We start from the raw sequence: 27,289 nt of genomic DNA, 5'->3' as shown, positions 1-27,289 counted from the left end.
ACGGCTGAGGCTTAGAATACAGTCCGCTTTTCCAAGGGGTCTTGCAGGATATTGCGATCCATTCAATCAGATGACTCTGAAAAATCCAGGCGTGATACAGAGCCAGTAGCCTTGAGCAGTAGAAACTGCAATTGACTATAATGAAGGATGGTGTTTCAATTCACTACTGCATACACTTCGAGATATGCAAGAAATATGACACCAACACTGCCAAAAATATCCCTTGAACATACTTAGCACTTGTCAGCATGATAATTATCAATTCATTTGAGGTTAGAAAAAAGCTGAAAACTGGTCAGTACCAAAAAAAAGTAAATTTAATGAGTTTGTAAATAGCATATTTACTTTCTCCTTTTCATAGAAAGTGCTCTGTACACATTTGCATATTCCAAAAAAGAACGGAGCCACCTAAATAATTTTTGCCAGGGCAGCTGCTCTCCTCCCTGTGTTCTGGAACAGCGCTCGTATCAAACTCTTCACCTCGACGGTGGAAAACTCGAGAGCGAGAGGTCCATGGCCATCCGTCCAGCTTAAATTGAAAAATAAATGTTAAGTGAATACAATTTACTTCCTATTCAAACATACATAGATACATAGCGTATATAAAACCAGCTTTTGTAAGTTTAACATTTTAAAAACAGTCCATTATAAGATATGGGGGCGGGGTTGTTGAAGAGTGAGAGACAGAGGTTTGTGCACACCACTGGGGTACTGAACACCACCGCTCTGTTGTAAATACTGCATTAACTGATTTTTATAATCTTTGAAATCAGAATTGTATTTTGGGGTGCAAATGCAGAGAAAAGACTGGCTCTGTGGAAGGCAGCCTGTGAAGGCTACCCCCACATGGTTTGTCTTTTGATTCCAGCCTCTTCTCCCAGTGTCTCTACCACAGCTCACCTCTGGGACACGGCCCCACTGTCTTCTCAGGCACCCAACGTACTGCACATTGAGCTTTGGGATGCAACCTACAGAACGCAAACCTATTTATGTTCTAATGACATAGTAATCTGGCTGAATACATTTATTTGAAGAAAAAGTTTTCAACTACATTCAGAACGTGTTCAAGTGGGTCTTTCTGCAATTTAACACAGATATACATTTAAGAAATATTTGCTTTTTGTGTAATTTTAATAGGTCCATATTCTGGCTCCATATTAGGGATGACAGTTTAGCAGCCATTATGTTATGGAGCTGTTGGCACTCACAAAAATCAAATATCTTTATAAAATGTTTATTGCAATATCTTTCTAGTGACTTATTCCTGATATTTTATAAAGTGCAGGTCATGTTTCAGGGAAATGGTTGCCGTTGCAACAAACAAGAGAGTGATTTAATAGCAGCTCAGTGGAAGATAGAAAACAGAATTATGTACCATAAGAGAAGGAACAGCACCAGAAGGATAGATTGGGTGGGTGGGCAGGAAGGGTGAAGTGGTGAAATGATCTGGTCTTCAAGTGTTTTGTTGAAAAGAGAACACTAGGGATTTCTGAAGTTGGTTGGTAATCAGATGAACCAGTGACTGCTCAGGTACAGTGTAGTGCAAGATTGATTCAAGCAAAAAGCCTTCTTTCCACGCATATAATGTAATACCTACCGATCCAAAATTTCTTGCAGGCTAGCCTGTAGTACGATCAGTAGCTCCTTAAACTTCATCCACTTTGGCACGAAGACGGGCACCTCTTCGTGATATCTCTTATTCTGATTCTCTTCTGGCAGTGGGTTGAAAATCAGGGGCCCTTCCTCCATCATAATTTTGCACAAGGTGTACAGCTTGTCCCCATTCTCGGCAGAGATATCCTGAAATTGTAGACAAAGAACATGGAAATCACAGATAGAGGTACGATTTATAGGACTTTCAATCACTGCAAACCGATTGAGCACAGAAAAATAAACCGGTCGAGTCACAAGACCTACAACTGGTCCACTGATTGGTTTTATTTTAAGTGGGAAGAAGGTAAGGATTTTTCCCCCATATAAAAATATGGACATTTTAATTTTCCAACATTATTGCATACTTCCTTTATTTAAAGTCATAAAGTGCAGATCTAGCTCGAGCACCACGGAGCCCTGTGCACGGACAGACAGCATGTGTGCTAGAGTCTTGACAGCAGCGCAGTACTGCGAGTTGCAGAGGTATAACAAATATCACTGTAGCCCCGTTTCCTTTTTTCCCCCCTGGCCCGGTTGAGCACAGTATTCGAAGTACACCGGGCCAGGAAATGACCCACTGACACCACCCCACCCTCCCAGACCAGTTGCTCTGGCGGGGCGCTGAGCAACCTGCAAATATAAAAAGGGTTAATACAGGAGATGGGCCACACCCAGAGTTCCTTTTTGTTTAACAGACACAGACACCAGAGTGAATTTTTATAGAGACCCCCTACCAACCCCGCAACGGGGTCCCTCTTTATTAAACATACCCTTATAAGACACTAGGATTACCCAGGCGTGAGCTCCATATAAGTGGGAACCAGCTACGCATTCACCCTTCCTTGGAGGGACCCTAAGGATGAGCTTGCCGCAACCAATCCCCTTCCTAAACTCAGGTACCACCCATATGGAGAGTGGGGCCAGAGGATGTGTCCCACCTTGCAAGGCATCCTTGGGCAGGCTGCCAACCTATGCTACCACCTCACACCAGGGTGCCCCTCCTCTACCCCCAATTAATACCCATGGCCATCTACATAACATCCTATCTATCCTAACTTAGCAGTTACCCTACTTAACATTCCCCTAATACCTCCCAAACCTCGATTTCCCCCCACACCCCTTAACATTTACTCTACTTAACATGAATCCCATATATGCAGTGCTCCAGATAGGATTTTGAGGTGGGAGTATTTTACTCCCTATTTTTAAACTTTGAGAGTAAATGTGATTTTAAGAATAAAAATGACTTTTCTCCTTTGCAAGAGTAAAATGTATGTGACATCCAGCCGACATGTGCAAAAACTGTATGGAAATCATTACTATGTGGCATCTTTCTGAATTGTGACATCTTTCTGAATTGTGACAGAATACACCTTTCATTATTTCTCCAAGGTGTAGCCATTTGATCTCTCCTGTATATATTGAAACCACAAAAACGTAGCCAATTACATGGTAAAGCAAGCATGAATTGTATTGTGTGTTTTGAGGTTCGATAGCAGGATTGTCATTTGATAAGTCCTCATTTCCTGGAGCTATTACTACCTAATGGTATTCCAATGTTATGATACAACAGTGCAGGGAGGCCAGGACTCCATGCTAAATTCTATATCTAATCTCATGGTCAAATAGTTATTTGGCAAAGCGCTGTACATAGAACATATTTATTCTAATACATATAACGCATTTATCACCACACCGAAGTCAGTACTCCTTTATAGACCCTGAAAGGATGAAAGGCTGAGTTGGCCTTATCTGGATTCGTACCTGCAACCTACAGCTCACGCACGGATCGCAGTAATGAGTGCTCAACCGGCTGAGCTATCTTATTGGCAAACATCCTTCAGAGCTCGGTAAACTGAGTATCAACGGAGGTATAATAATCACAGTGCCTAGATGTTGGACGAACCATGTATGAAGCGCTACATACAGTTAAATACCTATCTGGATTATCACAGGGACAGGTTTGGCTGAGTTTTTATTTCAATTACAAAATGTAACATTCATTTGTTTGTTTTTAAACAGCACTTGCACTTCCTGGAGAGTCAGGTTTTTTATGTTTTAAGTGTAGTCTTGAAGATTTGAGAGGCTAGAACACCTGTGATTGGTGTAATGACAATCACTCACCCTTGAACAAAGATTCTGCTGGCACTGCTCATTTATAATAATGTACCCCGTTGACTGCAAGGTTGAATGGATGTATACTAGATGGTACTTCTCCAGCATGGGGTCTGGCCTGGACTCATATGCTCATGAATATTCCCCGTCAGGCTGGGAATCCTCCGTAAAGAAAAAATCAGTTTCACTTCTGAACGGTCTTTCTCCTAACAATCAATCATTGGTCTCTGGGTCATACTGCCCCCAGCCAATGACTGCCCTCTCCCTAAGCCCCTCCTATGGCAGCCATCTTCAGATTGTTACCGCACGTTCAAGTATTGGGAAGTCCTCGTGCTATAGCTCTAAAGCTTTTATTGTGTTTTTTTGTGATTTTTCTACTCTATTTTTCCAGTCAATCGAGCCTCAAGCTCCATCAATCCATCTTCCGATTAACGGGGACCCGTTTTTGGATTCTTCAGCGTCCCTCAAGGGCGAATTTTCATCAAGTTTCTTCTTGGAGGATTCCAGAAACTTCTTCAAGGCCTACCCCGCGTGGAGATGGCAGAGGAGAAGGAAGACTCAACACTTCTGTTCAGGATTTGTCCAGGATGCAGCCTACGGAACATCTACTTGGACGATGGGCGTGTGCCTCTACTGCCTGCATTCAGACCAAACACACGTGGGAGATGACTGTGCGTTTTGCCAGGATATGGTCCCCCGCACCACGAAGGACTGGCGCAGGCGCCTCACCGAGTGGCTCCAGGCCAAGGCCCCTGCTATGGGTGGGACCCGGCAGCATGCCTCCCCCAGCCACAAGAAGTCTGGGGGTCCAACATAAAGCTAAGCACTGTGAGTCCGTGGGCACCGGGAGCGCTGTTGCAGCGGGCTCCTCGGCGGACAGGGTGGACACAGCGTCTCCGGCACCTTTGACCACGAGCCAACACTCCGGTTTCGGCGAGGCAGTCGGACCACCCGGGTAAGCTTCTGGAGAAGCCCCGGATGGACCACTCAGAAAAGGCCAATGGGGAGCAGGGCAATGACCCTCATCCCCCAAAGGTGAAGGCCCCTAACTCGACCAAGGTCGTGCAGGCCCAGGTTCACCCGGTGAAGCTTTCCACTGAAGGCGTAGTGGCGTCCCTAGCAAAGGACGCGGGTTTGCAGGGTACGTCCCCAAGGCGAGAGTTTCCCTGCCTGCCAGGAGGGAATCGTCGATCCAGCCCATAGAGAAGACACCGGAGAAGGCGATGCTTATCACACCCCCCCAAAACCGTCTCCCCTGGTCTAAAAGAAGGGGGTGGGGGGCACGGTAGTCATGCAGGGCACGGATATCTCCTTTGAGGAGGAGCTTTCTACTGTCCAGACCGTTTTGAAGAAGAAATTTGTCGAGGCCAAGTCCTACGGGAGGGATCCCGACGAGGGAGACGTCGAGAGTGGCGACAAGACAGACGAGGAGGAGCAGGCTGTGGAGGAGTTGGAGAACCCTACACTGCTGCCTCCATCGCTCCCACTTCCGCCCCCTCAACCCATAGCAGACATTTCGGTGGACCTCCTCCAGGTACTCCACACCTTGTGTTTGGAGATTCGGACGTGGATGCCTCTTCCCCCTGCGGAAGATCCTACGGCACCAGGGCCATCAGGTGCGCCCCCCTACCAAGAAGAGGAGAGTTCACCCTCCATCGCCTTTTCACCCGTTGCCCCCCTCCCCTCCGCCAAGGGAGGATACGGACCCAGACACAGCGACGATGGGAACGGGCATGGACTACGGGTTAGGAGACGTCCTGTCTCTGCCGCCCAGGGCGTCACTGCCCGACGCAATCTGCTTGTTCCATGCCATGATCTCTAAGGCCTCGGACCTGTTTCAGCTGACCACCGAGGAAAAGAAGAAAGAGGTTACCTGTACCAGCGCCCTGAGGCAAAGAGGAAGACAGTGCTGTCGATTCCTATGTTGGACGGCATTTGGGACGAGGGACTGTCCTCGGCCCAGGTGAAGAGGAAACGGTATGAAAAGAAGTAAAGGGTGCTGGACTCTGCACCCAAGAGTTGAGGTCCCAGCCTTCCCCGGATTCAGTAGTCTCGGCGGCTGCGAGGAAGAAATCCTCTGGCTCGGCTGCATCAGCGACCTCCCCGCCCCGCCCCGCCCCTCCCAGACAGCAAGGGGAATAAGTTGGATGCCATGGGATGACGAGTCATCACATCAGCAGTGACGACTATCAAGGCGGCCAATCGGGAGCTCTGGTTCAAGATCGCTCCCCTCCTGGACTTCCTTCCCGATGACAGGAGGGCGAGGTGGCATCGGACCATGCCATTACAGTGGCCATGGACATTGCCGACACAGGATTCTGACAAATGGGCAACAGCATTTGCCTTCGTCAGCAGGGATGGTTGAAGGCTACCAACTCGCGAGGAGGTGCAGTCGAGGGTATTGGACATGCCCTTCAACAGGGATAATTTGTTTGGAAAGACCGTGGACAAGTCCCTTCAGGCCATCAAGATGGATACTGAGACGGCTCGCTCCTTGGGCACACTGCAACAGCGACGGTCGTCCTTTCAAACCTTCGGAGGAAAATCCCAAGGTTCCTTCAAGGGCTTCGGCGGAAGCTCATCGTCTTACCGTCAACCGTCCCACTCTTTGGCCCAGGAGGCATACAGGGGCTGCAGCAAATCCAGAGGAGGTAATCGCCAACGTCCCCAAGGCGACACCTCCACGGCGAAGCAAGATTGAACCGGCCGTGACCTCGGACCCCACCCGCGCACCCCAGTGGGTGGCCAGCTGGCAAACTTCATCAGCGTGTGGAAGTCCATCTCCACCGACCGTTGGGTGCTGGACGCTCTGGCCCACGGACACACCCTGGAATTCCAACAAAAAAGTGTCCTCCCGTGGCCAGGCAGGACACGTCCCTCAGATTCTGCTGGCGGTGCGGGCCATGGTGAAGAAGGGTGCGATAGAGCTCGTTCCAAAGAGGCTCCAGGGTTCCGGAGTTTACTCTCAGTACTTCCTTGTCAAGAAGAAGACGGGCGGCTGGGGGCCCATCCTGGACCTCCACTGTCTGAACAAGTACATCAGATCCCAGAAGTTTCGGATGGTCACTCTTCAGCACGTGGTAAGGCAGCTGGAAGAAGGGTATTTCCTATCGTCGCTGGACTTGGAGAATGCCTACTTTCACATCCCCATCCACAAGGGACACAGCAAGTTTCTGTGCTTCGTGGTTCAAGGGCAACATTATCAGTTCAAGGCCCTTCCCTTCGGATTGAAGTCGGCGCCAAGGGTTTTCAACAAGTGCCTGGCGCCAGTGGTGGCACAGCTGCGTCTACGAGGGACCCACGTTTACCCCTACCTGGACGACTGCCTCATCCAAGCAAAATCTAGGGAGCCCGCCATCGCAGACATGGCGGAAACCATCCGGCTGCTGACAGATCTGGGATTCTCAGTGAACTATGCGAAATCTTGCTTGGTGCCATCGCAAGACGCACTGTTTCTGGGGTCTCGACTCAACACGGTGTCATGCCTGGCATCTCCGTCAGAGGAGAGGATAGCTGCCAACCTGGGCAAGGTACAATGGCTGTTGACCCTGAAGATCACAAGGGTGAGGTCCATCAAGTCCCTTCTCGACAGGATGTCATGCATATACCTCATTCGGCTGTGCTGGCTATAGATGCAGCCACTGCAAGAGTTCCTCAACGCCTGTTGGATCGAGGTATGAGAAAGCTTCGAGGACATCTCTCTCGGCGAGGATTTCCGTCGAGAGATATGGTGGTGGGGAGTCTGCGCACATCTGTCGGCGGGTGCAGACTTCCAGACCCCACCTCATCAGGAGACCATCACGACAGACTCCTCCCTGGAAGGCTGGGGCGCGCACACTGGAAATCTTCACGCAAGAGGCCTGTGGCTACCGGAGGAGAAGTCGTTGCATATCAACGTTCTGGAGCTACGGGCTGTGTTTTGGACCCTCAAGTGTTTCCTTCCGTCCCTCAAGGGCAAGCTGATATGGGTCTTCATGGACAATATCACCATGATGTTCTACATCTGGAAGCAGGGGGGCCACCAGATCCCCAGCGCTCTCCAGAGAGGCACAGGACCTATGGCACTGGGCCGTTGCCCAGGGGATGTTCCTTGTCCCGTTGCATCTGACAGGAGTGAAGAACACCATCGCTGACTCACTCAGCAGGGAGCTGCGCTCTTGCCACGAGTGGGAGCTTCGGCAGGACCAAGTGGATCTTCTGTTCCGTCGATGGAGCAATCCCCAGATCGATCTATTTATGACGAACACCAAGTGCCGGAGGTTCGCAAGCAGGTTTCCCCAGCTGGGGAGCATGGGGGACACATTCTCCTTCCCCTGCGATGGCCTGTTTCTGTATGCATTCCCTCCGTTGCTTCTTCTACTAGTCAATCAACTCAGACAATCCCGGTGCAGGATGATCCTCCTCGCACTGGTGTATGTGTCTTTCTTTCCTGGGGATTCCATCAGAGGGCAAGCATGTAGCCCAACTAGCTGGGCCCCGTGGGGCCACTGGCTACACCACTGTGTTTACCACCCACCCTCCATCGTGATTTGGGACTGGGTGGCGTATACACTGAACCCCACATGGCAGAAATACTGCCAGACGAGGAGTGGGAATACCATCTAGGAATGTATACAAAACTAAAGAGCGATATCTGGAAGGTTTTGAATAAAACGTGACTCTTGGCATTGCTCTCAACAATGCTCCAAAACCATGTTTTTTCATCCTGTGTTGCCATTGCAGAAAGTGAAAAAGTATATTCAAATCCGGCTTTGTCCAACCACACAATGGGCAGGTCAGAGGAAACTGATAGGTGACTTCTGCACAAGACCACAGCAACCCCAGATATGTGTCTGCCACAAAAGGCTTCCTCTGTGTGGTTCTGCTTGGGACCCACATTGGGGCATATGTGTTAAAATAGATTTCTAGAATCTGACCTGGTGGACAGATTTAAGGAGGTCAACCTATTTATGATGAACAGAGAGCTCCGAGAGGTTAACCAAAACCCAATCAAAGTATGTGGATGAGCAGTCAAGCCTTAGTCTCAGGAGTGCGAGTTGGGGTTATGGGCCCTCAATGAGTCCACACAATATAACACTATTCAATTTAGGCAGGCAGTTAGTCAGTCATAAAAATAATAGAATCACCATTAGATTTACTTAATAGACTTCAAACAACTTAATTAACCAATTGACGCCTATATGGGTAAACATTCCCTCAAGATTCATACTTCTAAAACAAAGAAGTTGTGCTGCTCCAAGAGGAGAAAGAATGTCAATCCCAGATGGCATATTGGGAAGAAGCCTATAATTAATGTCAATTCTCTGGTCTATTTGGGGTTCTACATTCAAGCAACACCTAGTCGAACAAGGTTCATAGACTGTACAATGTTACTTATAAACCAACTTGTGAGAGTGGATGGCCGTTATATTACGAAAGCAACCTAGTCCCCAAAATTTTGTACGGAATGGACATTTATTTGCCATCACTTATGGATCTCCTGCCCAGTCTTGAAGGCTTGGTTTGGCGTCAGGTGTTGAGGGTGTCAAATGCGGTCCCAATGTACGCGATGAGGTACAAATTGGGTATAACATCCCTACAGGCCTGTGCCAATTGGAAATGCTTGTCATTATTGAGGAATATCCTCTAACCTGTGGGGTGCTCCCTGTTCATGGACCTGAAGGCTATACTTGAGGGGAAGAATAGTTTGTGGGTGAATGGCATATATGAGCACGGCTGTGCCATTCTAAGAGATGTGAAATGTTCCATAACTGAATTGTGTGATAACCCGGAGTTCAAAAATGCTTATACGAGCAGGACTGGATCTCAGCCATGGAAATAATGCACTCATTCCCTTCACTAGTCCACCTGAGATTTGACGATAAGAAATTAGGATGCCTAGCTCCTTTCTTGGCTTTATATCCTGCCAAGTGTGTGCCTAAGTTTCCGCTGGAATGTGATCCTCACTAATCACATTATGGCTTGAAAGGGCCAGCTGTGGCGGGCGGGGGGTAAGGAGGGTCATGGGTGAATGTGACCACTTGCGAAACCTTGAAACATACATTTGTTGTATGTCCAGCCGTATCTGAGCTGCGATCAAATATCTAAAAATGTGTTTCAGCTTGGGATCACGGAGGCCAGTTGCTTATCTGGCCACTCTACATCATTCCTAATTTCTGGGGACACATGATGGCCACTCGTAAGCTTTTTTTTCTCTTTTCGTTTCTTTTAACCTATTAATGGCATCCAATGTGGAGTACTGATGTCTTATCAATTTCTCTTTTACCGTATGTTGCTCATTATTCCAATTAAGTTTACTTTTTTGCTTTTAATGTGTTTTATAATTGTTGTATAAGATGCTCTTTTTTCTTTCTCTGTGTATTTTTTGTTAAAGGTGGACTTTGTTCAACTGTTAAACAATTTAAAAAAAGGAAAAATAAGCAATGTTAATGCAATTAAATGATTGGAACCAGAACCATTAACAAGTACTCTATCTTAACTTTAGAAGTCCAAACCCTATAATGAATGGGACACTTGCGCCCCCAAGTCAGGGTTCAACACAATGTTTCTTATAGGTATTTTCTTTAAAAAGGATGCAGTGGTGGTGATTAGTTTCAAACTATTTAAAAGTTCAAGAACCATTTACCCAAGGATATCGATGACCAAAGGTGAGGTGAGGTGAGGGGAGACAGGAGACAAAGGGACTTGGAGGGCAGGGGGAGGCATGCACACATATGCTTACTTCACCACACCCCCCCTACTGACTCAAACGTACCCAGATGTCTGTATGGATCTCCCACCCTTTGTTACAGTGAGAGGTGCAGTCCCTGTCAGTGAAGAAAAGCAGAATCCAACGATGTAGGCCTCCTTTGTACACTTCACATGGTGGAGAAAAGTGAGTTCCAGTTACTATCACTGTTTGCAGTGGACGACAGGTGTCCTTCCAGTCATGGTCACAGCAGCTGCTCTAGGACAGGTACCCTGAAAGGCGGGAACGCTGGAATTCATTCAGGGAGAAGGTGACTTGTGACACTAGCTGGCAATTACCAACGATCCGGGCTCTTAACAGTGATGCTTCTAGCGAGGTAGCTGGCCAGTACACCGGGCAGTCCAATAACACTTCGGAAGGTTCTGAAGAGCTGGCTCCTTGTTAAGGCACAGAGACAAGTTGGTCCTACTATTCCAAGTGCTGAAGCAGCGCTCAGGTTCTGTGGAGATCAGGCAGAGGAGCAGGGCTTCACTGTGATGGAGTGGAAGGGATTCTGGAGTAATCTTCGGGTCAGCGGGCTGCCCTTCTTCGAGGGATTCTTGGCTCCAACATGGATCTGAAGAATATCCAAAATCCAAGCTGAAAGCAATTCCAAGCCTACCCATGGTAAGGATTTGCACCATTCAAACAGCCAGTAGTTACGATATGTCAGTTATAACGCTCCTACACACCAGTGTTTCAAGGCACAATGAGGCAAGGGAGGGGGAACAGAGGGAAGACAGAGACAACGATCTTACTAGGCCAAGTGACATTGAGATTGCACAAGTGCAGGGGGAAGGGGGAAGTGCAGTACATGGGATTGACAATAAAAATAAATAGAATAATAAAGCAATAAGTGAAAGTGCGGCCGGCTGGTGACAAGTGCAAGGGTAAGTGCAGACATCAGGTGGCAAGTGCTTGTAGGGATACAGAAAACAGTCCCCAAGTGCAGGGGATGGCAGGGAGGCAGAGCAGGTGTGCAACTGGCAGGGGAGGGGTCCTGGGTCCGAGATCAGAGGGTAGCCAGGTGACCAGTGCAGTTTCAGATTCAGCCAGGAGCTTAGCAGGGGAGAGAAGGAGGCAAAGAGTAAGGTTTTGAGGTGCTTCCAGAACCGAAGATGGTTCTCAAGTTTCAGGGAGGCTGTTCCAGAAGGAGGCCCAAGCCAAAGAAAGATCTACCACCAACTTGTTGCATGGAGAAGCAACAAACTCTGAGGGAGTTGGAGGCTGATGAGCAAAGAGCTTGAGAAGGAAGATATTTAGGAAGAGCGTGTTTGAGGTATTTAGGCCCCCGGCCCCAGAAGGCCTTGTGGACAATGCAGAGGGTTTTGAACTTAATCCTTGCAGCCACTGGGAGCCAGTGCAGGGATTTTGGTCCTGGTGAGATACGATCCCTGGGCTTGAGGCCAAGGACAAGTCTTGCAGTCCTCTTCTGGATGAGTTGCAGAAGGCAGAGAGTAGAAGCAGACAGATTTAGAAAGAGGCTGTTGCAGTAGTCCAGCCTAGAGAGAACCAGAGGTCTGGAGACAGTGGGCTTCTGGGGGAAGGAGAGGAAAGGAAGAATACCTCTGAGGAGGTGCAGCTGGTATTGTGACTTCTTAGAGATGTGAGGAGTGAAGGCGAGTGTGGAGTCAAAGATGACCCCAAGGGTTTTAGTGACACAGGTGGGAGCAAGAGGAGGGCCATAAGAGGCTGGCCAGAGAGTGACAGGAAAGGAGGGAACAGGTGTGCTGATGGGGAGAATCTCGGTCTTACTGACATTAAGGCAGAGATCATTGGCGGCACACAACTCCTGGATAGCAGTCAGACAGTCAGAGATGAGAGAAGGAGAAGTGGCGGAAGGTAGCCTGAAAATGAGTTGCATGTCCTCCTCATAGCACTGAAAGTTGGGGCAGAGAGCGGCAATGCGGTGGGCAAGACGTGCCAGGTATTGGTTGAATAGCCAGGGAGAGAGGTTAGACCCCTGGGGAACACCACAGGTAGAGATAGCAATAGAGGAGAGAAAGGAACCAAGTCGACCTGGGAGGGTCGATCGGAGAGGAAAGAGGTCAGCCAAGTCAGGGACTGATCGGGGATACCAAGGTTATCACAGAGACGGTTGAGCAGGATGGCACGGTAGATGTTTTAAAGGCAGAAGAGAAATCAAGTAAGATGAGGACACAGGGGGTGTTGGAATCGAGGTTAGAGAGCAGGTCTTCATGGATGTTCAGGAGAGCAGTTTCCTTGCTTCTGGCAGCTCTGAAGCCAGACTGATGGTCATGGAGACAACCAAAAGATTCAGCTGGGGGATGTTCAGCTTTTCCAGGAGTTTGCCCAGGAAAGGAGTGATGGAGATTGGGTAATAGTTAGCCGGGCAGGAAGGGATTCTTAAGAAGAGGATGCACAAGGGAGTGCTTCAGGGGTGTGGTGAGGGAAGATTCTTGTGGAGAAGGAATGGTTGCAGAAGTCGGCCGGAGCGGGGGCCAAGTGTCAGTGTGGTCCTTGATGGTTTTGGAGGAACAGGGGTGAACCTGTTTTGACGAGACTTTCATAGATCAGACTTTTCTAGAAACCTCGTCTGGGGAGAACTGGGCAAAGGCAGAGAAGGAGGGAGGAGAGGTGGCCGAAGAAGGGCCAGAGGAAGAGCAGGGAATAGGGGGGGCAGGGGAACAGGAAGAGAGAGAGGACAGGATGTCCTGACTTTTAAAGATGAAATGAGAAGCCAGGGCCGTGCAGAGGACCTGGGAGGGGACCGGCGAAATAGAGACTGCAGCAGGATTGGCCAGCTCCTTGAAGATTTTTAAAGAGTTTGGCTTAGTTGTTAGATGCCGCAGACTTGGATGTGGGCTCTCTTCTTGGTGCGGACAGCGAGTTGGTATTGCCTTTGGATCAGGCGGCAGGCCAGTGTGTCAGAGGATGTACCTTTAGCACGCCATTTCCTCTCAGCCACCCTGAATTTGTGTTTAAGGGTGACAAGGTCAGGGTCATACCAAGAATTGCACTTGCTTTGGGCTTCAAGCGGAACCTTATGACAGAGGCAAGAGCATCAAGAGTAGCAGATATTGCAGAATGGAGCATGGAGAGGGCTGTGTGAGTCAGCCAAACGGGGAGGGGGGCAAGAGAGAAAGTGGCGGCGAAAGCCTCAACTGACACATGCTTCATGGGTCAGATAACCGAGACGCTAGGTGGCAGTGCTGGAGTTGGCTTTCCCTGGGGGGATAGGGGGGTGGAGAGAGTGAGATGGGAGGAAAGAAGAAAGTTAATACTCCAGGAGAGAGGAGTGGTGAGAGGGAAAGGTCTGTAGAGATCAGAACATCCAGAGTATACCCCGCAGAGTGAGTCGGAGAAGAGTGAGAGAGAGTCGCAGAGGTTGCAAAAGAGTCCAGAGGAAAGACTGGAAGCATCCAGGTATATGTTGAAATCTCCAAGAAGGAGTTGAGTAGTCGAGACCAGGAGGGGGAAGAGGAGAGGTCTGCCCACTCAGAGAGGAAGGAGGAGATCTGACCAGATGGCAGATACATGGTAACCACAGTAAGGGAATGGCTAGGAGAGAGAGCCTGGAGACGAGGTATTCAAAAGAGGAGTAGGCCTCCGTAGGAATGGCAGAGGCAGGAATCCACTCAGGCAAGATCAGGGCTACACCCCCTCCAGGACGGTTAGACCTGGGCGCGGAGAGGATCTTGTAGCAGTCAGGGAAGAGAGTGTCAGGGCTAGTGACAGAGTTGACCAAGAACCATGTCTCGGTGAGACTGAGGAAATCGAGGTCAAGTTCTTCAGAGTTAAGAGTGGCAATATGGAGAAGGTTGCTGTCCTTGAAAGACTTCCGGGAGATCAGAGGTACGCCTTGCAGAGGTGTAGAAGAAGCCCAAGGGGGGGGGGGGGGCAGAAGAGGAAGGAGGAGACAGCAGGGGGAGGCAAGGAAGCCTTAGAGGGAAGAGAGGGGACAGCAGGAGAAGGAAGGAAATTGATGAGGCGCGGGAAGCGTCTATCAAAGAGGAGAAGATTGGTTCGAGGTCCTTGGACCAAGAAAGTACCATTTAGGTAAACATTAATGAGGACCTTAGAGGTGTCGAAGGAGGCCAGGAGAGCCTCCCATCGGGTGCCACCATTAATGGGAATAAATGAGAGAGGAGAAAGCACAGAGACCATACGAAGAGTCCACAGGTCTGACGAGAGAACGACAAAGAGAAGTTCAGGGAGGGTTTGCCCAGAGGAGGCACTGGTATAGGTATCAGCGATAGGGAGGCCTGGTTTGGAGACCAGGATGTCCTTTTTAAACTTCTTCCTACCAGATTTAGTGAGGAGAGCAGGATAGTCGATAGAGAAGCAATTAGAAAAGATAGGAGAGACATGGAGCACCATAGAGTAGGCAGGCAGGGGAGGGAGTAGGGACGGGGAGAACACTAGGGAAGAACACAGGGAGGGGTGCAAGCAGTCGAGACAATAGTAGACAATTGAACAAAGATGACAAGGGCTCAGACAGTAGAACAGTTTACTAGGCGAATGCCTTGCTGGAAGGCAAAACCAAAGACAGCACTACTTTCACAATGTAGTTTAACAAGGGAGACAGCGCACCTAGGTCTCAGCGTCCTGTAAAAAGGAGGAAGGCCTAGGTTTCACAATGCAATTTAAATGCTTTCACAGTGCAGGTGAAATACTGCAGATGGCACAATTATTCTAGTGTAGGTAAGGCTGCTATGTGGACAGGTTTTAGGGTGGAGTGAAGGCTCAATTCTTCACCCGGGCCACTCCTACCTTACTATTCGCTGATGGTTGATGGATGGACACTGGCTTCCCCTACTGACACCTGCAGATACTAGCTGGAGCTGCCTCAGTGGGAGCCGCCCTTGGCCTAGGGACCCTTAGCCACAGGGGCTGCATGTGCAGAGGGCTGCCCCGCTAGGTCAATAATGACTGGAGGGAAGGCCAATCGGAGGGGGGGGGGGGGCTGGGGAAAGCAGAAGAGTGACGGGGAGGGAGAAGGAACAACGGGCAACAAGAACGGATTATTTAACCATGCAAAAGCACTTCAATCAGTCCCAAGGGACAGACCACTCACCTGGGCAAAGCCACAAGAATGGCAGCGTGGTGAAGAACAACTGACTAGGCCAAAAGAGCATGGAGGGAAGGCCAATCAGGGGTGGTGGGGGGGGTCTGGGAGGCGGGAGGACGGAGAGGGAGAAGGATCAACTGGCGAATGGGGGGACAGGCACGGAATATTTAACAATGCAAAAGCACTCTAATCAGTCCTGAGGGACACACCACTCACCTGGGCAAAGCCACAGTAGTCGTCCAATCTGGTACAACTACTAGTTTCACATCCGCCCCAGAAGCAGACTTTCTGGCACCAAGGAGGTCGATTGGCGCTAAAAGGTCCCAGCTCCCTTCCTGGGGCACAAACACACACAGGCTCACTAGCATGTGAAAGCAGCAGCTTTCCCGGCCGAGTGCATGACCTTATAAGGGCTTTACTGACCTGAGGGCTGGAAGAAGGTCAAACTCCAATATGGTCAAATAAGTGAAAAATCTCATGGCAGAGCCATTTTAGATCACTAGCCACGTTTAGTAGCCATATGCGGTAAACACAAATGTGCACACTAAAAATGCAAAAATGTAACCAAAACTCCAATGTGTAAAAGGTTAGGGCGACACAAAAGTATCCCTATTGCACTGCATTGTAAGATGCTGTGTGCAGTGTTAAAAATGCAAGAATTGAAAAGGCAAACAAAGGTTCCCAGTACTGATAGTGTGAAGGATTGATCAGTTTCCCCATAACATGTGAGCAAAAGGCCATGGAAGAGAAGCTGGAGGCTTTACTTGCCTTCATAGAGTAAGGGCAGGATAAAAAACAGAGCAACCAGAATGGGGTTCCATAGGAAACTAGGGAGGGTACGTTGCAAAAAAAGTCTTTCTTAACAGTACCAAACCAACTGAAGGCGACTTGATCAAAAACAAAACAAATGCATCTTGTTCCATTTAGACTAATTTATTTAACAGAATGGACTTTCAAGGATGAGAGCAGATATGCATCTCCTTGAAGCTTCCTTTGATATGATGTCCATTAGCTGCTACGAGCCTTGTTATGTGGGATTTCATTTTATGCACCATCATGCACCTTCCTGTTTGGAACAGGGCGCGCCCCATGGAAGTTGCAGTGCATGAAAGTGCAAACAATAAAACGGGCCGTTCCCCCTCGCAACAAGGTCTTTGCCCTGCCGCTGAAGTTCTCAGCCAAGGAGTTTGCCACATATAGTTTCAACACACAATTCCACACGGGTACAGAAGGTGCAGTTAACATTTCAAGTGCCCCCTCCCTCCAACCACGACCACAAGATAATATTCTTATGGACAGTGCAGGCAGCATGAGAACGCAGAAGACCCAGATTTGCTGTTACTCCCCAGTGAGCAATGAGGTCATTGTGTTGTTTGTAAACAGGAGACTTAATTATTTAATGAGCAGAAAGGTCCTTTTAATGGTACTAGGAAACGAGAATCACTGATTATCTGAAGCTTATGCTGGGTGAAGTCATCAAGAGGGATGAAGTGTAATTACATTGCTTTAAAGATCAGTTGCGAACTAGCGGCGGCAGCCCTCTTCACTGTAATCAGTATGATTAAAGTGCGGATAAAGCGCGCCTATGAAAGCGCGTCAGAGTGCACAATCTCAGGGCCTGCCACGTCCAGCGCCCCAGTCCCTCCCAAGCGAGATTCATTCAAACCATACAATCCTGACGCCGTGTGGCGGCAGAGGGGGCGTGAGATGGGCACAGCTCGCCAACTCCTAAAAATAAACCTTTGTCCCCCTAAATAATTGCAATGGCTCAGTGGGGAGTCCGAGCACATGTAGACGACCCCCCTCAGAATACACAGCTACAGCTTTCCATTAAACAGTCCTACACCACCATAAAAGAAGGGGCGCTGCACACGGCATGTGGACTAGAAGCCGAGCTCAGTGGGCCGATGCATCCTCCTTGGCAGAGATGTGTGTGCAGCCTGGTGGTCGCAGGCTCACATCATGGCTGCTGCTCATCTTCTCATCCCTTAGTGGATGATGAAAGCAGTACTTTTGATTATCGGCACAAAGATAATTCAGATAAGTGTAGCCCCTCGCTTCCCTCTGATAAAGGGCAGTCCCCCAGGGGCACCACCACCCACCACGCCAGCCGGTTAGGGAAGGGCTGCACCTGTAAAATAAAACTGCTGTTAACAGGGGATGAGCAACCTACAGTGAGACCCATATGGTGGGACCGACGCCCGGCCTAATACTACCCAAAGAAGCGGGTGGCCAGAGGATGGCATGCTGCCACCTTTTCCCGCGACTTCAAGCGTTCCTACCCACTCGTAAGTCTACCCACCCCTTATATATACTAAACATATAACCTACTTAACAGTTCCCATGAAAGCTCTGTAGTAAAGCCTTATCCTAGACATCAGGATGCATCACTGAAGCACAGACCTGCTGTGCAGTCTAGATTGGTTCCAGGCAAGGCTTTATTTTACATATGTACATTACTCCAGTTTCTCTTGTATATATGTACAGTCACATATAGACACTGACAGGAACATGGATGGGTATAAACATAACTAACAAAGGAGTGGACCCACCGGCCATCCAACCATCCCAGCTCAGGCCCCCAACTGACACACTCGGAACATTCACTCACAGATCCACCCAACATTCTCGTGAGCTGCATTCATGCACCAACATTCTTACAGCAGTCACCCAGGCCAGTGACAAGACAAGGCTACACTACACCAAGCCCCTACATAACATTTACCCTACTGAACATTTACTATACACATAAGACAATGCATTACTTACCGTAAAAGCATTTCTGATGGTTGTATCTGCTTAGATTCACATGCTGTGCATAGGTCCGACATCCAGTGGTCACTGCGGAGTATTGCATTTTGTTTTTCGTAGTCGAAAAGGGGACGTCGACAAGGCGTGTCTGTAACACTATCCCTATAGTGACGTGCGTGGTACCCACAATCCCTCACGCGTCGAGGTACCTCTGTTTGTATTTTTTCTGCCCTGAAGGAGCCTTCTATACGTGAGTGAGTACAGAAAAGAGAGAGAGATGTAGAAGATGTCTATGTTCCTTCCATCCGAGCGGGGAGGAAGGGTGGGCGCATGTGAATCTAAGCAGATACAACCATCAGAAATGCTTTTACGGTAAGTAATGCATTGTCTTCTGATGTTTGTTAATCTGCTTAGAATCACATGCTGTGCATAGACTAGCGAGCAGTACCCAGAGTTGGCGGTGGGTTATGAGAAGGAACAGTAGAGAAAAGATGTCTTAATACTGCCTGTCCCACCTGGGAGTCAGATCTAGAGTGTGCATCTAGACAGTAGTGTTTTGTAAAGGTGTGCACAGAACTCCAGGTAGCCGCTTTGCAGATGGACTCAAGGGGAACATTTGCAATGAACGCTATGGAAGCCCCCGTGCCTCGAGTGGAATGTGCTCTTGGCTTGAAGGGTAGTTCTCTCTTAGCAAGAGTGTAACAGAGAGTGATGCATTGAACAATCCATCTAGATATAGTGGACTTTGAGACTGCATCTCCTTCTCTTCTTGCTGCCACCGAGACAAAGAACTGATTAGTCTTTCTCAGTGGTCTGGTTCTTTCCATGTAGAACATGACAGCTCTGCGTACATCTAGTGTATGCAGACTTTTTTCTCCCAAGCTGGAAGGGTTTTGAAAGAACGTCGGTAGTTCTATTGACTGGTTTACATGAAATTTTGAGATGAATTTTGGTGCAAACCTTGGGTGTGCGCGTAGAACCACCTTATCCTTGTAAACTGTTACGAAGGGGTCTAGAACAGAAAGAGCCTGTAGTTCACTTACTCTCCTAATGGAGGTGATAGCTATTAGGAAAGCAGTCTTAAGAGTGAGGTCCTTAAGAGTTGCTTTGTGCATGGGTTCAAAGGGAGGGCCCACGAGTCTAGAAAGTACCACATTTAAGTCCCATCCGGGAGCTGGGCTAGCTATCGGAGGGTGTATTCTCTTTACCCCCTCCATGAATGCTTTGATAACTGGTATCTTCCACCACGACACTTTAAGTTGGGAAGTGGTGTAAGCAGAAAGTGCCGCTAGGTGGACTTTAATGGAATTGAACACTAGACCTGAATCCAGTAAATGGGTCAGGTACAGAACAATGTTTGTGGGAGAGCAGTCAACCGGGTTGATGCTCTTACCTCTACACCAGATGACAAATCTTTTCCACTTGCTAGAATAGCAGTGGCGAGTATTAGGTTTTCTGGCTTCCCTGAGGATGTCCATACATCTCTGCAGGAGTTGTAGATGTCCAAATTCTATGATCTCAGGAGCCAGGCTGCTAAGTTCATGGTCTGAGGGCATGGATGCAGTGTCCTGCCCTTGTCCTGTGACAGCATGTTGTACAGGCAGGGAAGTCTCACTGGGGGAGATAGGGACATCTCCATCAAGTGAGCGAACCATGGCTGCCAGGCCCACATTGGGGCCACTAGTATCATGGTAACCTGTTCTTGGTGCATCTTGTGCACCACCTTGTTGAGGAGGGGAGTCGGGGAAAGGCGTAAACAAATTTCCCTGACCATTGAATCGACAGACCGTTCCCCTTGGACTGGTTTTGGGGGTACCTGGAGGTGTAACTTTGGCATTGTGAGTTCTCCAGTCTTGCGAACAGGTCTATTTCCGGGAATCCCCATTGCGTGAAGACGTCTAAGACGATGTCTTCGTGCAATTGCCATTCGTACTCTTCGGGCAGGGGGAAGTCTCTGCCGAGTTCGTCTGCTAGCAGATTGAGTTCCCCTGGTGCGTGTTGTGACAGTAGGAACATGTTGTGTATGAGAGCCCACTTCCATATATTCTGGGACAGCTTGGACAGTCCTGGAGAGTGGGTTCCCCCCTGCTTGTTGATGTAGTACATGGCTGTGGTGCTGTCTGTAAGGACCATCACTGTCTTCCCTTGAAGTTGTTCCTGGAAGGCTTTTAGTGCTTTGAACACCGCTAGTAGCTCCAGAAGGTTTATATGCTTGGATGCTACGTTCGGAGTTCAGACTCCGTGAGCAGTCTGATGGGATAGGTGAGCCCCCCATCCTGTGAGGGATGCGTCCGTGGTTAGAGTGGCCTCCACCGCGGGTGTGGCAAAGGGTTTCCCTATTATCAGGTTTTCCTTTGTCCACCACCGTAGCGAGAGAACCAAGGCCTGCGAGACCACCACTAGATCGTCCCATTGTCCGCTGGCCTGACACCACTGGCTGTTGAGCCACTCTTGCATTGGGCGCAGGCGCGCGTGAGGTACCAAATAAATATACAACGCCATCATACCTAGCAAACGCATCGCTTTGCGCACCGTCACCTCTCGACCTGCCACATATTGGGGGATCTGAAACAGCATGTTTTGGACCCTCTCGTCGGAGGGGAAGACGAGGCCGTCCTTTGTTCGAATTAGAGCCCCTAGGAATTGTTTGACTTGGCTGGGGTCTACGCTGGACTTCTTCTCGTTGATGGAGAAGCCCAGTTGGAACAAAAGGTCTACAGTCTTTTGGGTGTTTGAGAAGCATGTCTCGTAAGAATCCCCTGTTATGAGCCAGTCGTCGAGGTAAGGGTATACTGGGATGGATAACCTGCGCAGGTGGGCCGCTGCCACTGCCAGTACTTTCGTGAATACCCTTGGTGGAGATGCTATGCCGAAGGGTAGCACTCTGAACTGGTAGTGTTTGTCCTCTCTCATGAACCTGAGGTATTTTCTGTGCGCTGGCAACATTAAAATATGAAAGTATGCATCTTTCATGTCTAGTGTTGTCATGTAATCTCCCTGTGATAGCAGTGGGATTACTTCCTGTAAGGTCACCATACGAAACTTCTGGGGTTTGACAAACTTGTTCGCTGGGCGCAGATCTAATACAGGGCGCCTGGTTAGATCCTTTTTGGGTACAAGGAAGTACACTGAATAAATACCTTCCATTACCTGAGATAGAGGCACGACCTCTATGGCTCCTTTTTCCAGCAGTTGATCCACTTCTTGGAGAAGGATGGCGAGGTGTTCTGATGTCATGCGGCGTCCCCTCGGGGGTCTGTATGTTGGGGAACTGTTGAACTCTATACAGTAGCCGCGGGCTACGGTGGAAAGTACCCAGCGGTCTGATGTTATTCCCTTCCATGCTGGAAGAAAGGATGTTAACCGGCCCCCGACCGGCGTTGCATGGGAGGGGACGCGAATCTTCGCGTCACTTGGTGGTGTTGTTGGCTTGGGAGCCTCTGGGGGTGGAACCCCGGCCTCTTCCCTTGCCACGACGTTGACCCCTTTGGTTGTACTGGCCGCTATTACTCTGGTAGTTGCTGGCAGAGTACTGTTGTTGTTGGTGGTTTTGTTGCTGGCGTTGTCCACGAAAAAAGCGCTTATTACCAAATCCTCGCCTATTAGGGGGCTTAGAAATTTGGTCTAAGGTCTTTATAATATCAAATTCTTTCTTCGCGTTCTCCAGCGCGTCATCCACTGCTCTCCCAAAGAGGTTGGATTCCTCTATGGGTTTATTAATAAGGGATGCTTGTGCTTCTGCCTTAAATCTGGAATTGCGAAGACAGACGTGACGCTTCAGTAAAATTCCTTGTACCAAAGTGCGGCCAGCCGTCTCTGCTGCATCGAGGGTATTCTTGACGATGCTTTGATTGACCAGAGAGCCCTCATTAACTGTAGCCAGTAAACGAGTCCTTAAGGGTTCGGGAGCTTCTTCGATGTCCTGTCTGAGTTTAGCCCATTGAGCATCGGCGTAGCTTGCCAATAGGGTATTATTGGCGATTCTTGTAGAGAATGCTGCAGAGGTGGTGATTCTCTTGGCTAGGGCATACATCTTCTTCCCCTCTTTATCTGGGGGCACCTCGCTAGTAGATAGTGGGACTCCTGCCCTTTTCCTGGTGTTGGTCACGACCAGGGAGTCCGGGATTGAGTGACCCTTAATGTATAATGGGTCTGATTGAGAGGGAGAGAACAGTTTCTCAATCCTCGGATTGACCCCTCTCACCAATGCAGGAGTGGAAAGAGAAGGTGTAATGCGTCTCTTAACTGAGGCGAGGATAGGTATGACCTGGCTAGTGGGGGGGTTTTCTTTGATAATCCTCTCCACAAAATCGGTGTCTGAGGTCTGGGGTGACGTCTCCAGTTTCGATTTCGAAATGTGCTGCTGCCTTCTTCAGCAGTGCATTGAAGGTGGGTTGATCATCGACAGGCGAAGGGTTCCTGGTTTTCAGTAGACCTGATGACTATACTGCTACTGCCTGTGTCCGTCGACCTAGCCGGTGACTGCCAGGGATTTTGGTCGCCCTCGCCTGTGTCTTCCTGGAATCCTTCCTCACATAGGTTAGTTTCCTCGTGAAAACCTTCCTCTTCTTGTTGGTCCTCAACATAGGTGAACTCATCTTCCTCTTGGAAGAAGGTGTCTTCCTCAGTGGGATTGTAAGAGTTTAAGTCCTCTTGTATAGGGCTATAAAACTTCTGGTATTTAGCCCTTGGACTCTCAAGGGGTGCCTCCCTTGGTCTCTTGGGTGCCCTGTCTTCTGGGATGGACATGAACCTATCTAGTTTGTCCATAAAGGACTGGAACCTTTCAAAGGTCCACTGAGGTCGACCAGGACGGTCTGGGAAAGAAAAGGGGGTTTCTTCCTCCTGTAATTGTCTGGTTCTGTCCCATAACGTCGAAGAAAGAGAGCCTTCGCCTTCTGAGTACCCTTCTTGCTGGCTAGGGCCTTCCGACGGCGTCGGGAACTGACCTGATCTGTTTTCCGGCGCTTTCGGTGTATCTTTAGCCTTGTGCGCGGTTTTCGGCGTTTCACTGGCCGTACGTCTTTGGCCGTCCTTAGATGCTATGCGCGCGAGGCTTTCGGCGATCATTCTCTCTTCCGAGGGATCGGTCGCCGTCGCGCTATGGAGCGTCGAACCTTTGCTCGTCGAGTCCTTGGTCATCGAGTCATTGGTCGTCGAGTCCTTGTTGGCAACGTGAGCACTCTTGCAATGCGTGTCGCCGGAAATTTTGGTGTTAGCGCCTTTATTTTTAGAGTGCCCAGTCGCCTGTCGCGGAAGCGGTGGCGGGGAGGGCTGCCGACCCTTGCGGTCGGTGGAAGACGTCGGTGGGCCCGACGTCCCCGTTGACGCTAAGGCTGTCTTCGTCTTCGACGAATATGTGCCTGGGGGTATGTGCTTTGATGTTTTTTTGTGTGCGTCCTTGTCGCCGGGGTGTTCATCCCCATAAGCTGGGCGTGAGCCGGGCTTGTCGGGGCCGGGGACGGACGACGAGGAGCGCGAGCGCTCCTTTGAGAGGTCTACATCCTCCGTTACGGGGGCCGTGTAGTCACTGTCCTCGTCACACTTGGCGGCGGCGGCGGCAGCGGGCGAGGAGTCAGGCCTAGACATGGCGTAGGCCGCCCACCTTTTGACCCTGCGGTCCTTTAGAGTTTTGGGCTTTAGTAATTTACAGGCCGCACAGCCGCCGTCCTGGTGATCGAGGGGTAAGCAACAGTTGCACCGTTTATGCTTATGCTTCCAGGTATATTTACCCTTGCAAAGCGGGCAAAACCTAAATGGCGTCCTCTCCATAGCTGAGGCTAATAGGTGTGACTACGACCTCGAAAGAGAGGGAGGGGAAAGAGAAAGGCATTCTTAAAGAAAGAAAGAAAGAAAGACCACAAAGCCCCACTCTCCCTACTGTGTATGGCCGGCGAGGCCAGGCCACGTGTTCGCCAGCGCCGAAGGATCTCCTCCGCTCGTCCTTCCATCGAAGATCTTGCTCGGCGGAGAAACGGCTCTGCGTCGAGGGAGGGATTTATCGTTATTAATATTAATAACCAACGACCAAAGGTCGAAGAAACTATTTGGCAATGTCTCTCGAGGAGCTCCGCATAAAGGCGACCAGTAGCTGGGCGGAAAAAAACAATCTGAGGGACCTCGACGCGTGAGGGATTGTGGGTACAACGCACGTCACTATAGGGATAGTGTTACAGACACGCCTTGTCGACGTCCCCTTTTCGACTACGAAAAACAAAATGCAATACTCCGCAGTGACCACTGGATGTCGGACCTATGCACAGCATGTGATTCTAAGCAGATTAACAAACATCAGAAATATATATATACATAAACACAAACAGTAACATATGAAATAGATCTTTTATTGGGGTGACTGCTACAGTCAGCCACCCCTTTCACAGTAGCTTGTTGGGTCTGTCCTTTGGTGGAGGCCAAAGGATGGGGAAGTCTCTTTCCCTGATGTAATTGGGGCCCAGCCCCCACAGCTTCCCTTCTTCTGGGTGGCCCCACCCACCCCATGGGGCCATCCAATATCACCCACCACGCACGGCCTGTGTTTTAAATGTTCATGGGAAGCCCTCTAACTGTATGGTGGCTTACGAGCTGTCACCACCACAGTGGGGCGCCCACCATCACCGCTGCAGCCTTCTATATCTTCATGGTGGCCCTCATAGGCTTGGGGCCAACCATCCTCACCGTCGCGTTCACTTCCTCTTCTGGGCAGCACGTGCACTGGGGGTGTGAGCCGCCCACATCACTTCCACCCCCATGGTGCCATCTTTACGCCAGGTGTCCCCATTGGTATGGGAGAGGATACCATTCTCACTGCCACGCCAGCGGCACCTTCTTAGTTCCAGGTGGCATCCCCGTTGCCATGGGCAGAGTACCAGTACCACTGTGCTGTGGTCTGCCAGAGTCTTCAAGGGCGGCACCCTCTGCACTGCATCGGAGGAACGCAGGGGGCAGGATTCTCTCTGCCCAGGCTGCCACAACGAGGCAGCCCGGGGGTTCAATCAGTTTATCTCTTCAACAGGGCTGCCCTGCAGCCCAGACTCCCAGCTATTCACATCCCGGGCTGCCTGGAATACGCATCACCGGGAGGACTTCACCGTTTGGCCCGCCGCACAGGCCACAAGAACCGGGTTTGAAATGGAGGGGAGCTGGGAGCTACCTAGCTCCTGCTTCGAGCCTAGGAGAGCTGCCTGGTTAGCTTGAAAACAGTTTTTCTCAGGAGCAACTTTTGTCTCCCCAATCAATGGTGACACCCAGGAGCTGGTTTTAGCTCCTGCTCATCGAATCTTAATTTCGAATCCAGAAGGAGAACCACTGGGAGCACAGCCCGGTTTGCCAGATTTAGGTCACAGCCCCACCCTTGCATCGCAGCGCACCCCCACAGACTAGGTAGCCCTTCACTCTGCGACCCAGACCTGTTAATGTAGATGGGCCAGTCCGGCCTCTCTCCTCAGCCCCCACACCCCCAGGGCAGCTCTGGACTCTGCAGCCCAAGCAGCTGCACAGGGCTGTTGATGTACATGGGCCCATCCGTTCTGGCCTCCAAAGTGGGCTGTCACTTGATCCTTCTCTCTGCTTCCTCTTGTTTCTCCCTTTCTTTTACACTGCTCTTTCAACTGTCCCCTTTTTCAAACTTCTTTCATTCCTTTCCTCTTCCCTGCCCAGCCCATTTGTCAGCAAGGGGGTTCTGATCCTTTGTTTCTCCTAGACATTCCATCCAGCCCCACGGAGGGCTTGATGGACTAATGCAAATACTATCACCCTCTTAATTTAATAAAGTCTAAACTTTAAACCCTGATGTCTTTGTTTCTAGGTTTGCAAAAAAGATGAGTATGCTTGTCCTTTTTGCATAGACTGGCATAATAGCCTGGCACTTAAAGGGCCAAGCATGCAGGCCTTTCTAACCAGGCTCCATATGGGCCACAGGCTACATAAGTGTGTTATAAAAGTGCAATGCATTGTTTTATATGTCCTTAAGTATGAAAGCCAAGCTGACCACCTGCCTTTGACTCCATAAGGTGAAATTATTCAAGTATCAATGTTCACTTATTGCCATCTGGAGACTTAAGTGTTTCTCCTGAACCTGGTGGAGGAAAGGTCTGCTTGCATCTGCGGGAGGGCCTACAACAGCAGCTCTGCTTCCAAACTGTCAGGAGAGTGAATGAGAAAGGGAGAAAGGCAGATCAAGAGCAGAAGAAGACCGATGACGGAGAAAGTCCTATACATTCAACATATAGGATGGCTTCTTGGTGGAGATTTGCAGAACCCCTGCACAGCTGGCCAACACTCAAGCAGCTTCACTTGACAATGACGTTTTAACACAGAAAGAAAAACGCTCTTCTCTGATACCAATCCATTCCATGAAGCAGCCTGGGCAATAGACAGATGGGAGCACCCTGAAACAGCAGTTAGGAAAGATTTCTCTTTTAGTCACTTTCCCTTCATAGTTTCTATGAACACCTCCACCCACTACTAAATCTTTTTGCTATATTTTTTAAGCTGTTCCGACTTTTTGAAGGGAGGTAATGAGTTCAGCTTCACTTCCCATTTGCACATTTGTTATGGGGAAACTGATCAGTCCTTCCGACTCTCAGTACTGGAAACATTTATTTTTGTATCTTTTACATTTGTGTAACTTTTTAAAGATTTTGTTCTCTCTTTATTTATAAATCTTTCAAAAACACAGATAAGTCAAAGGAATGAAACTTAACAAGTGACGCAATAGACACCATTGTAACCTACATGACAAAAATTCCCTAAGCAAGCAATTAAATTTCCTCACAGCAATATAATAAATCAAACAACCATTCCCTATGAAACTGAAAAAAGAAAAGGAAACACAAGCCAACACAGAGACAACAAAACACATGCGCGCACACACACAACCACACCACATTCACAAACACATTCGGCAACTAAGCCCCCTCAAAACCCCCATACCATCACAGAAGCCCACCCATAACCATATAAGTTGTTAAATGCCCACACATTTCCAAATAAAGGTCCTCACGATTCTT

General features: G+C 49.3%; 1 protein-coding gene across 1 annotated transcript in view; it reads right to left on the bottom strand.

Moving 5' to 3' along the window:
• Nucleotides 1-295: 295 nt before the first annotated feature.
• ZW10 (zw10 kinetochore protein) overlaps nucleotides 296-27,289 on the bottom strand; it is a 270,359-nt gene continuing 243,365 nt past the window's right edge. The window contains exons 15-16 of the mRNA XM_069614236.1: nucleotides 1,598-1,800; nucleotides 296-529 (exon numbers count right to left, since the gene is read on the bottom strand). Coding sequence (XP_069470337.1) covers nucleotides 409-529; nucleotides 1,598-1,800 — 324 coding nt within the window. The 3' untranslated portion in view covers nucleotides 296-408. The remainder of the gene's footprint in view (nucleotides 530-1,597; nucleotides 1,801-27,289) is intronic.

The sequence above is a fragment of the Ambystoma mexicanum genome, chromosome 9 (genome assembly GCF_040938575.1).
Source record: "Ambystoma mexicanum isolate Mex_15411 chromosome 9, UKY_AmexF1_1, whole genome shotgun sequence".
Classification (NCBI taxonomy): Eukaryota; Metazoa; Chordata; class Amphibia; order Caudata; family Ambystomatidae; genus Ambystoma; species Ambystoma mexicanum.
The sequence above is the reverse complement of the archived record's forward strand: the minus strand, read 5'-3'. Positions and strand labels throughout refer to the sequence as shown.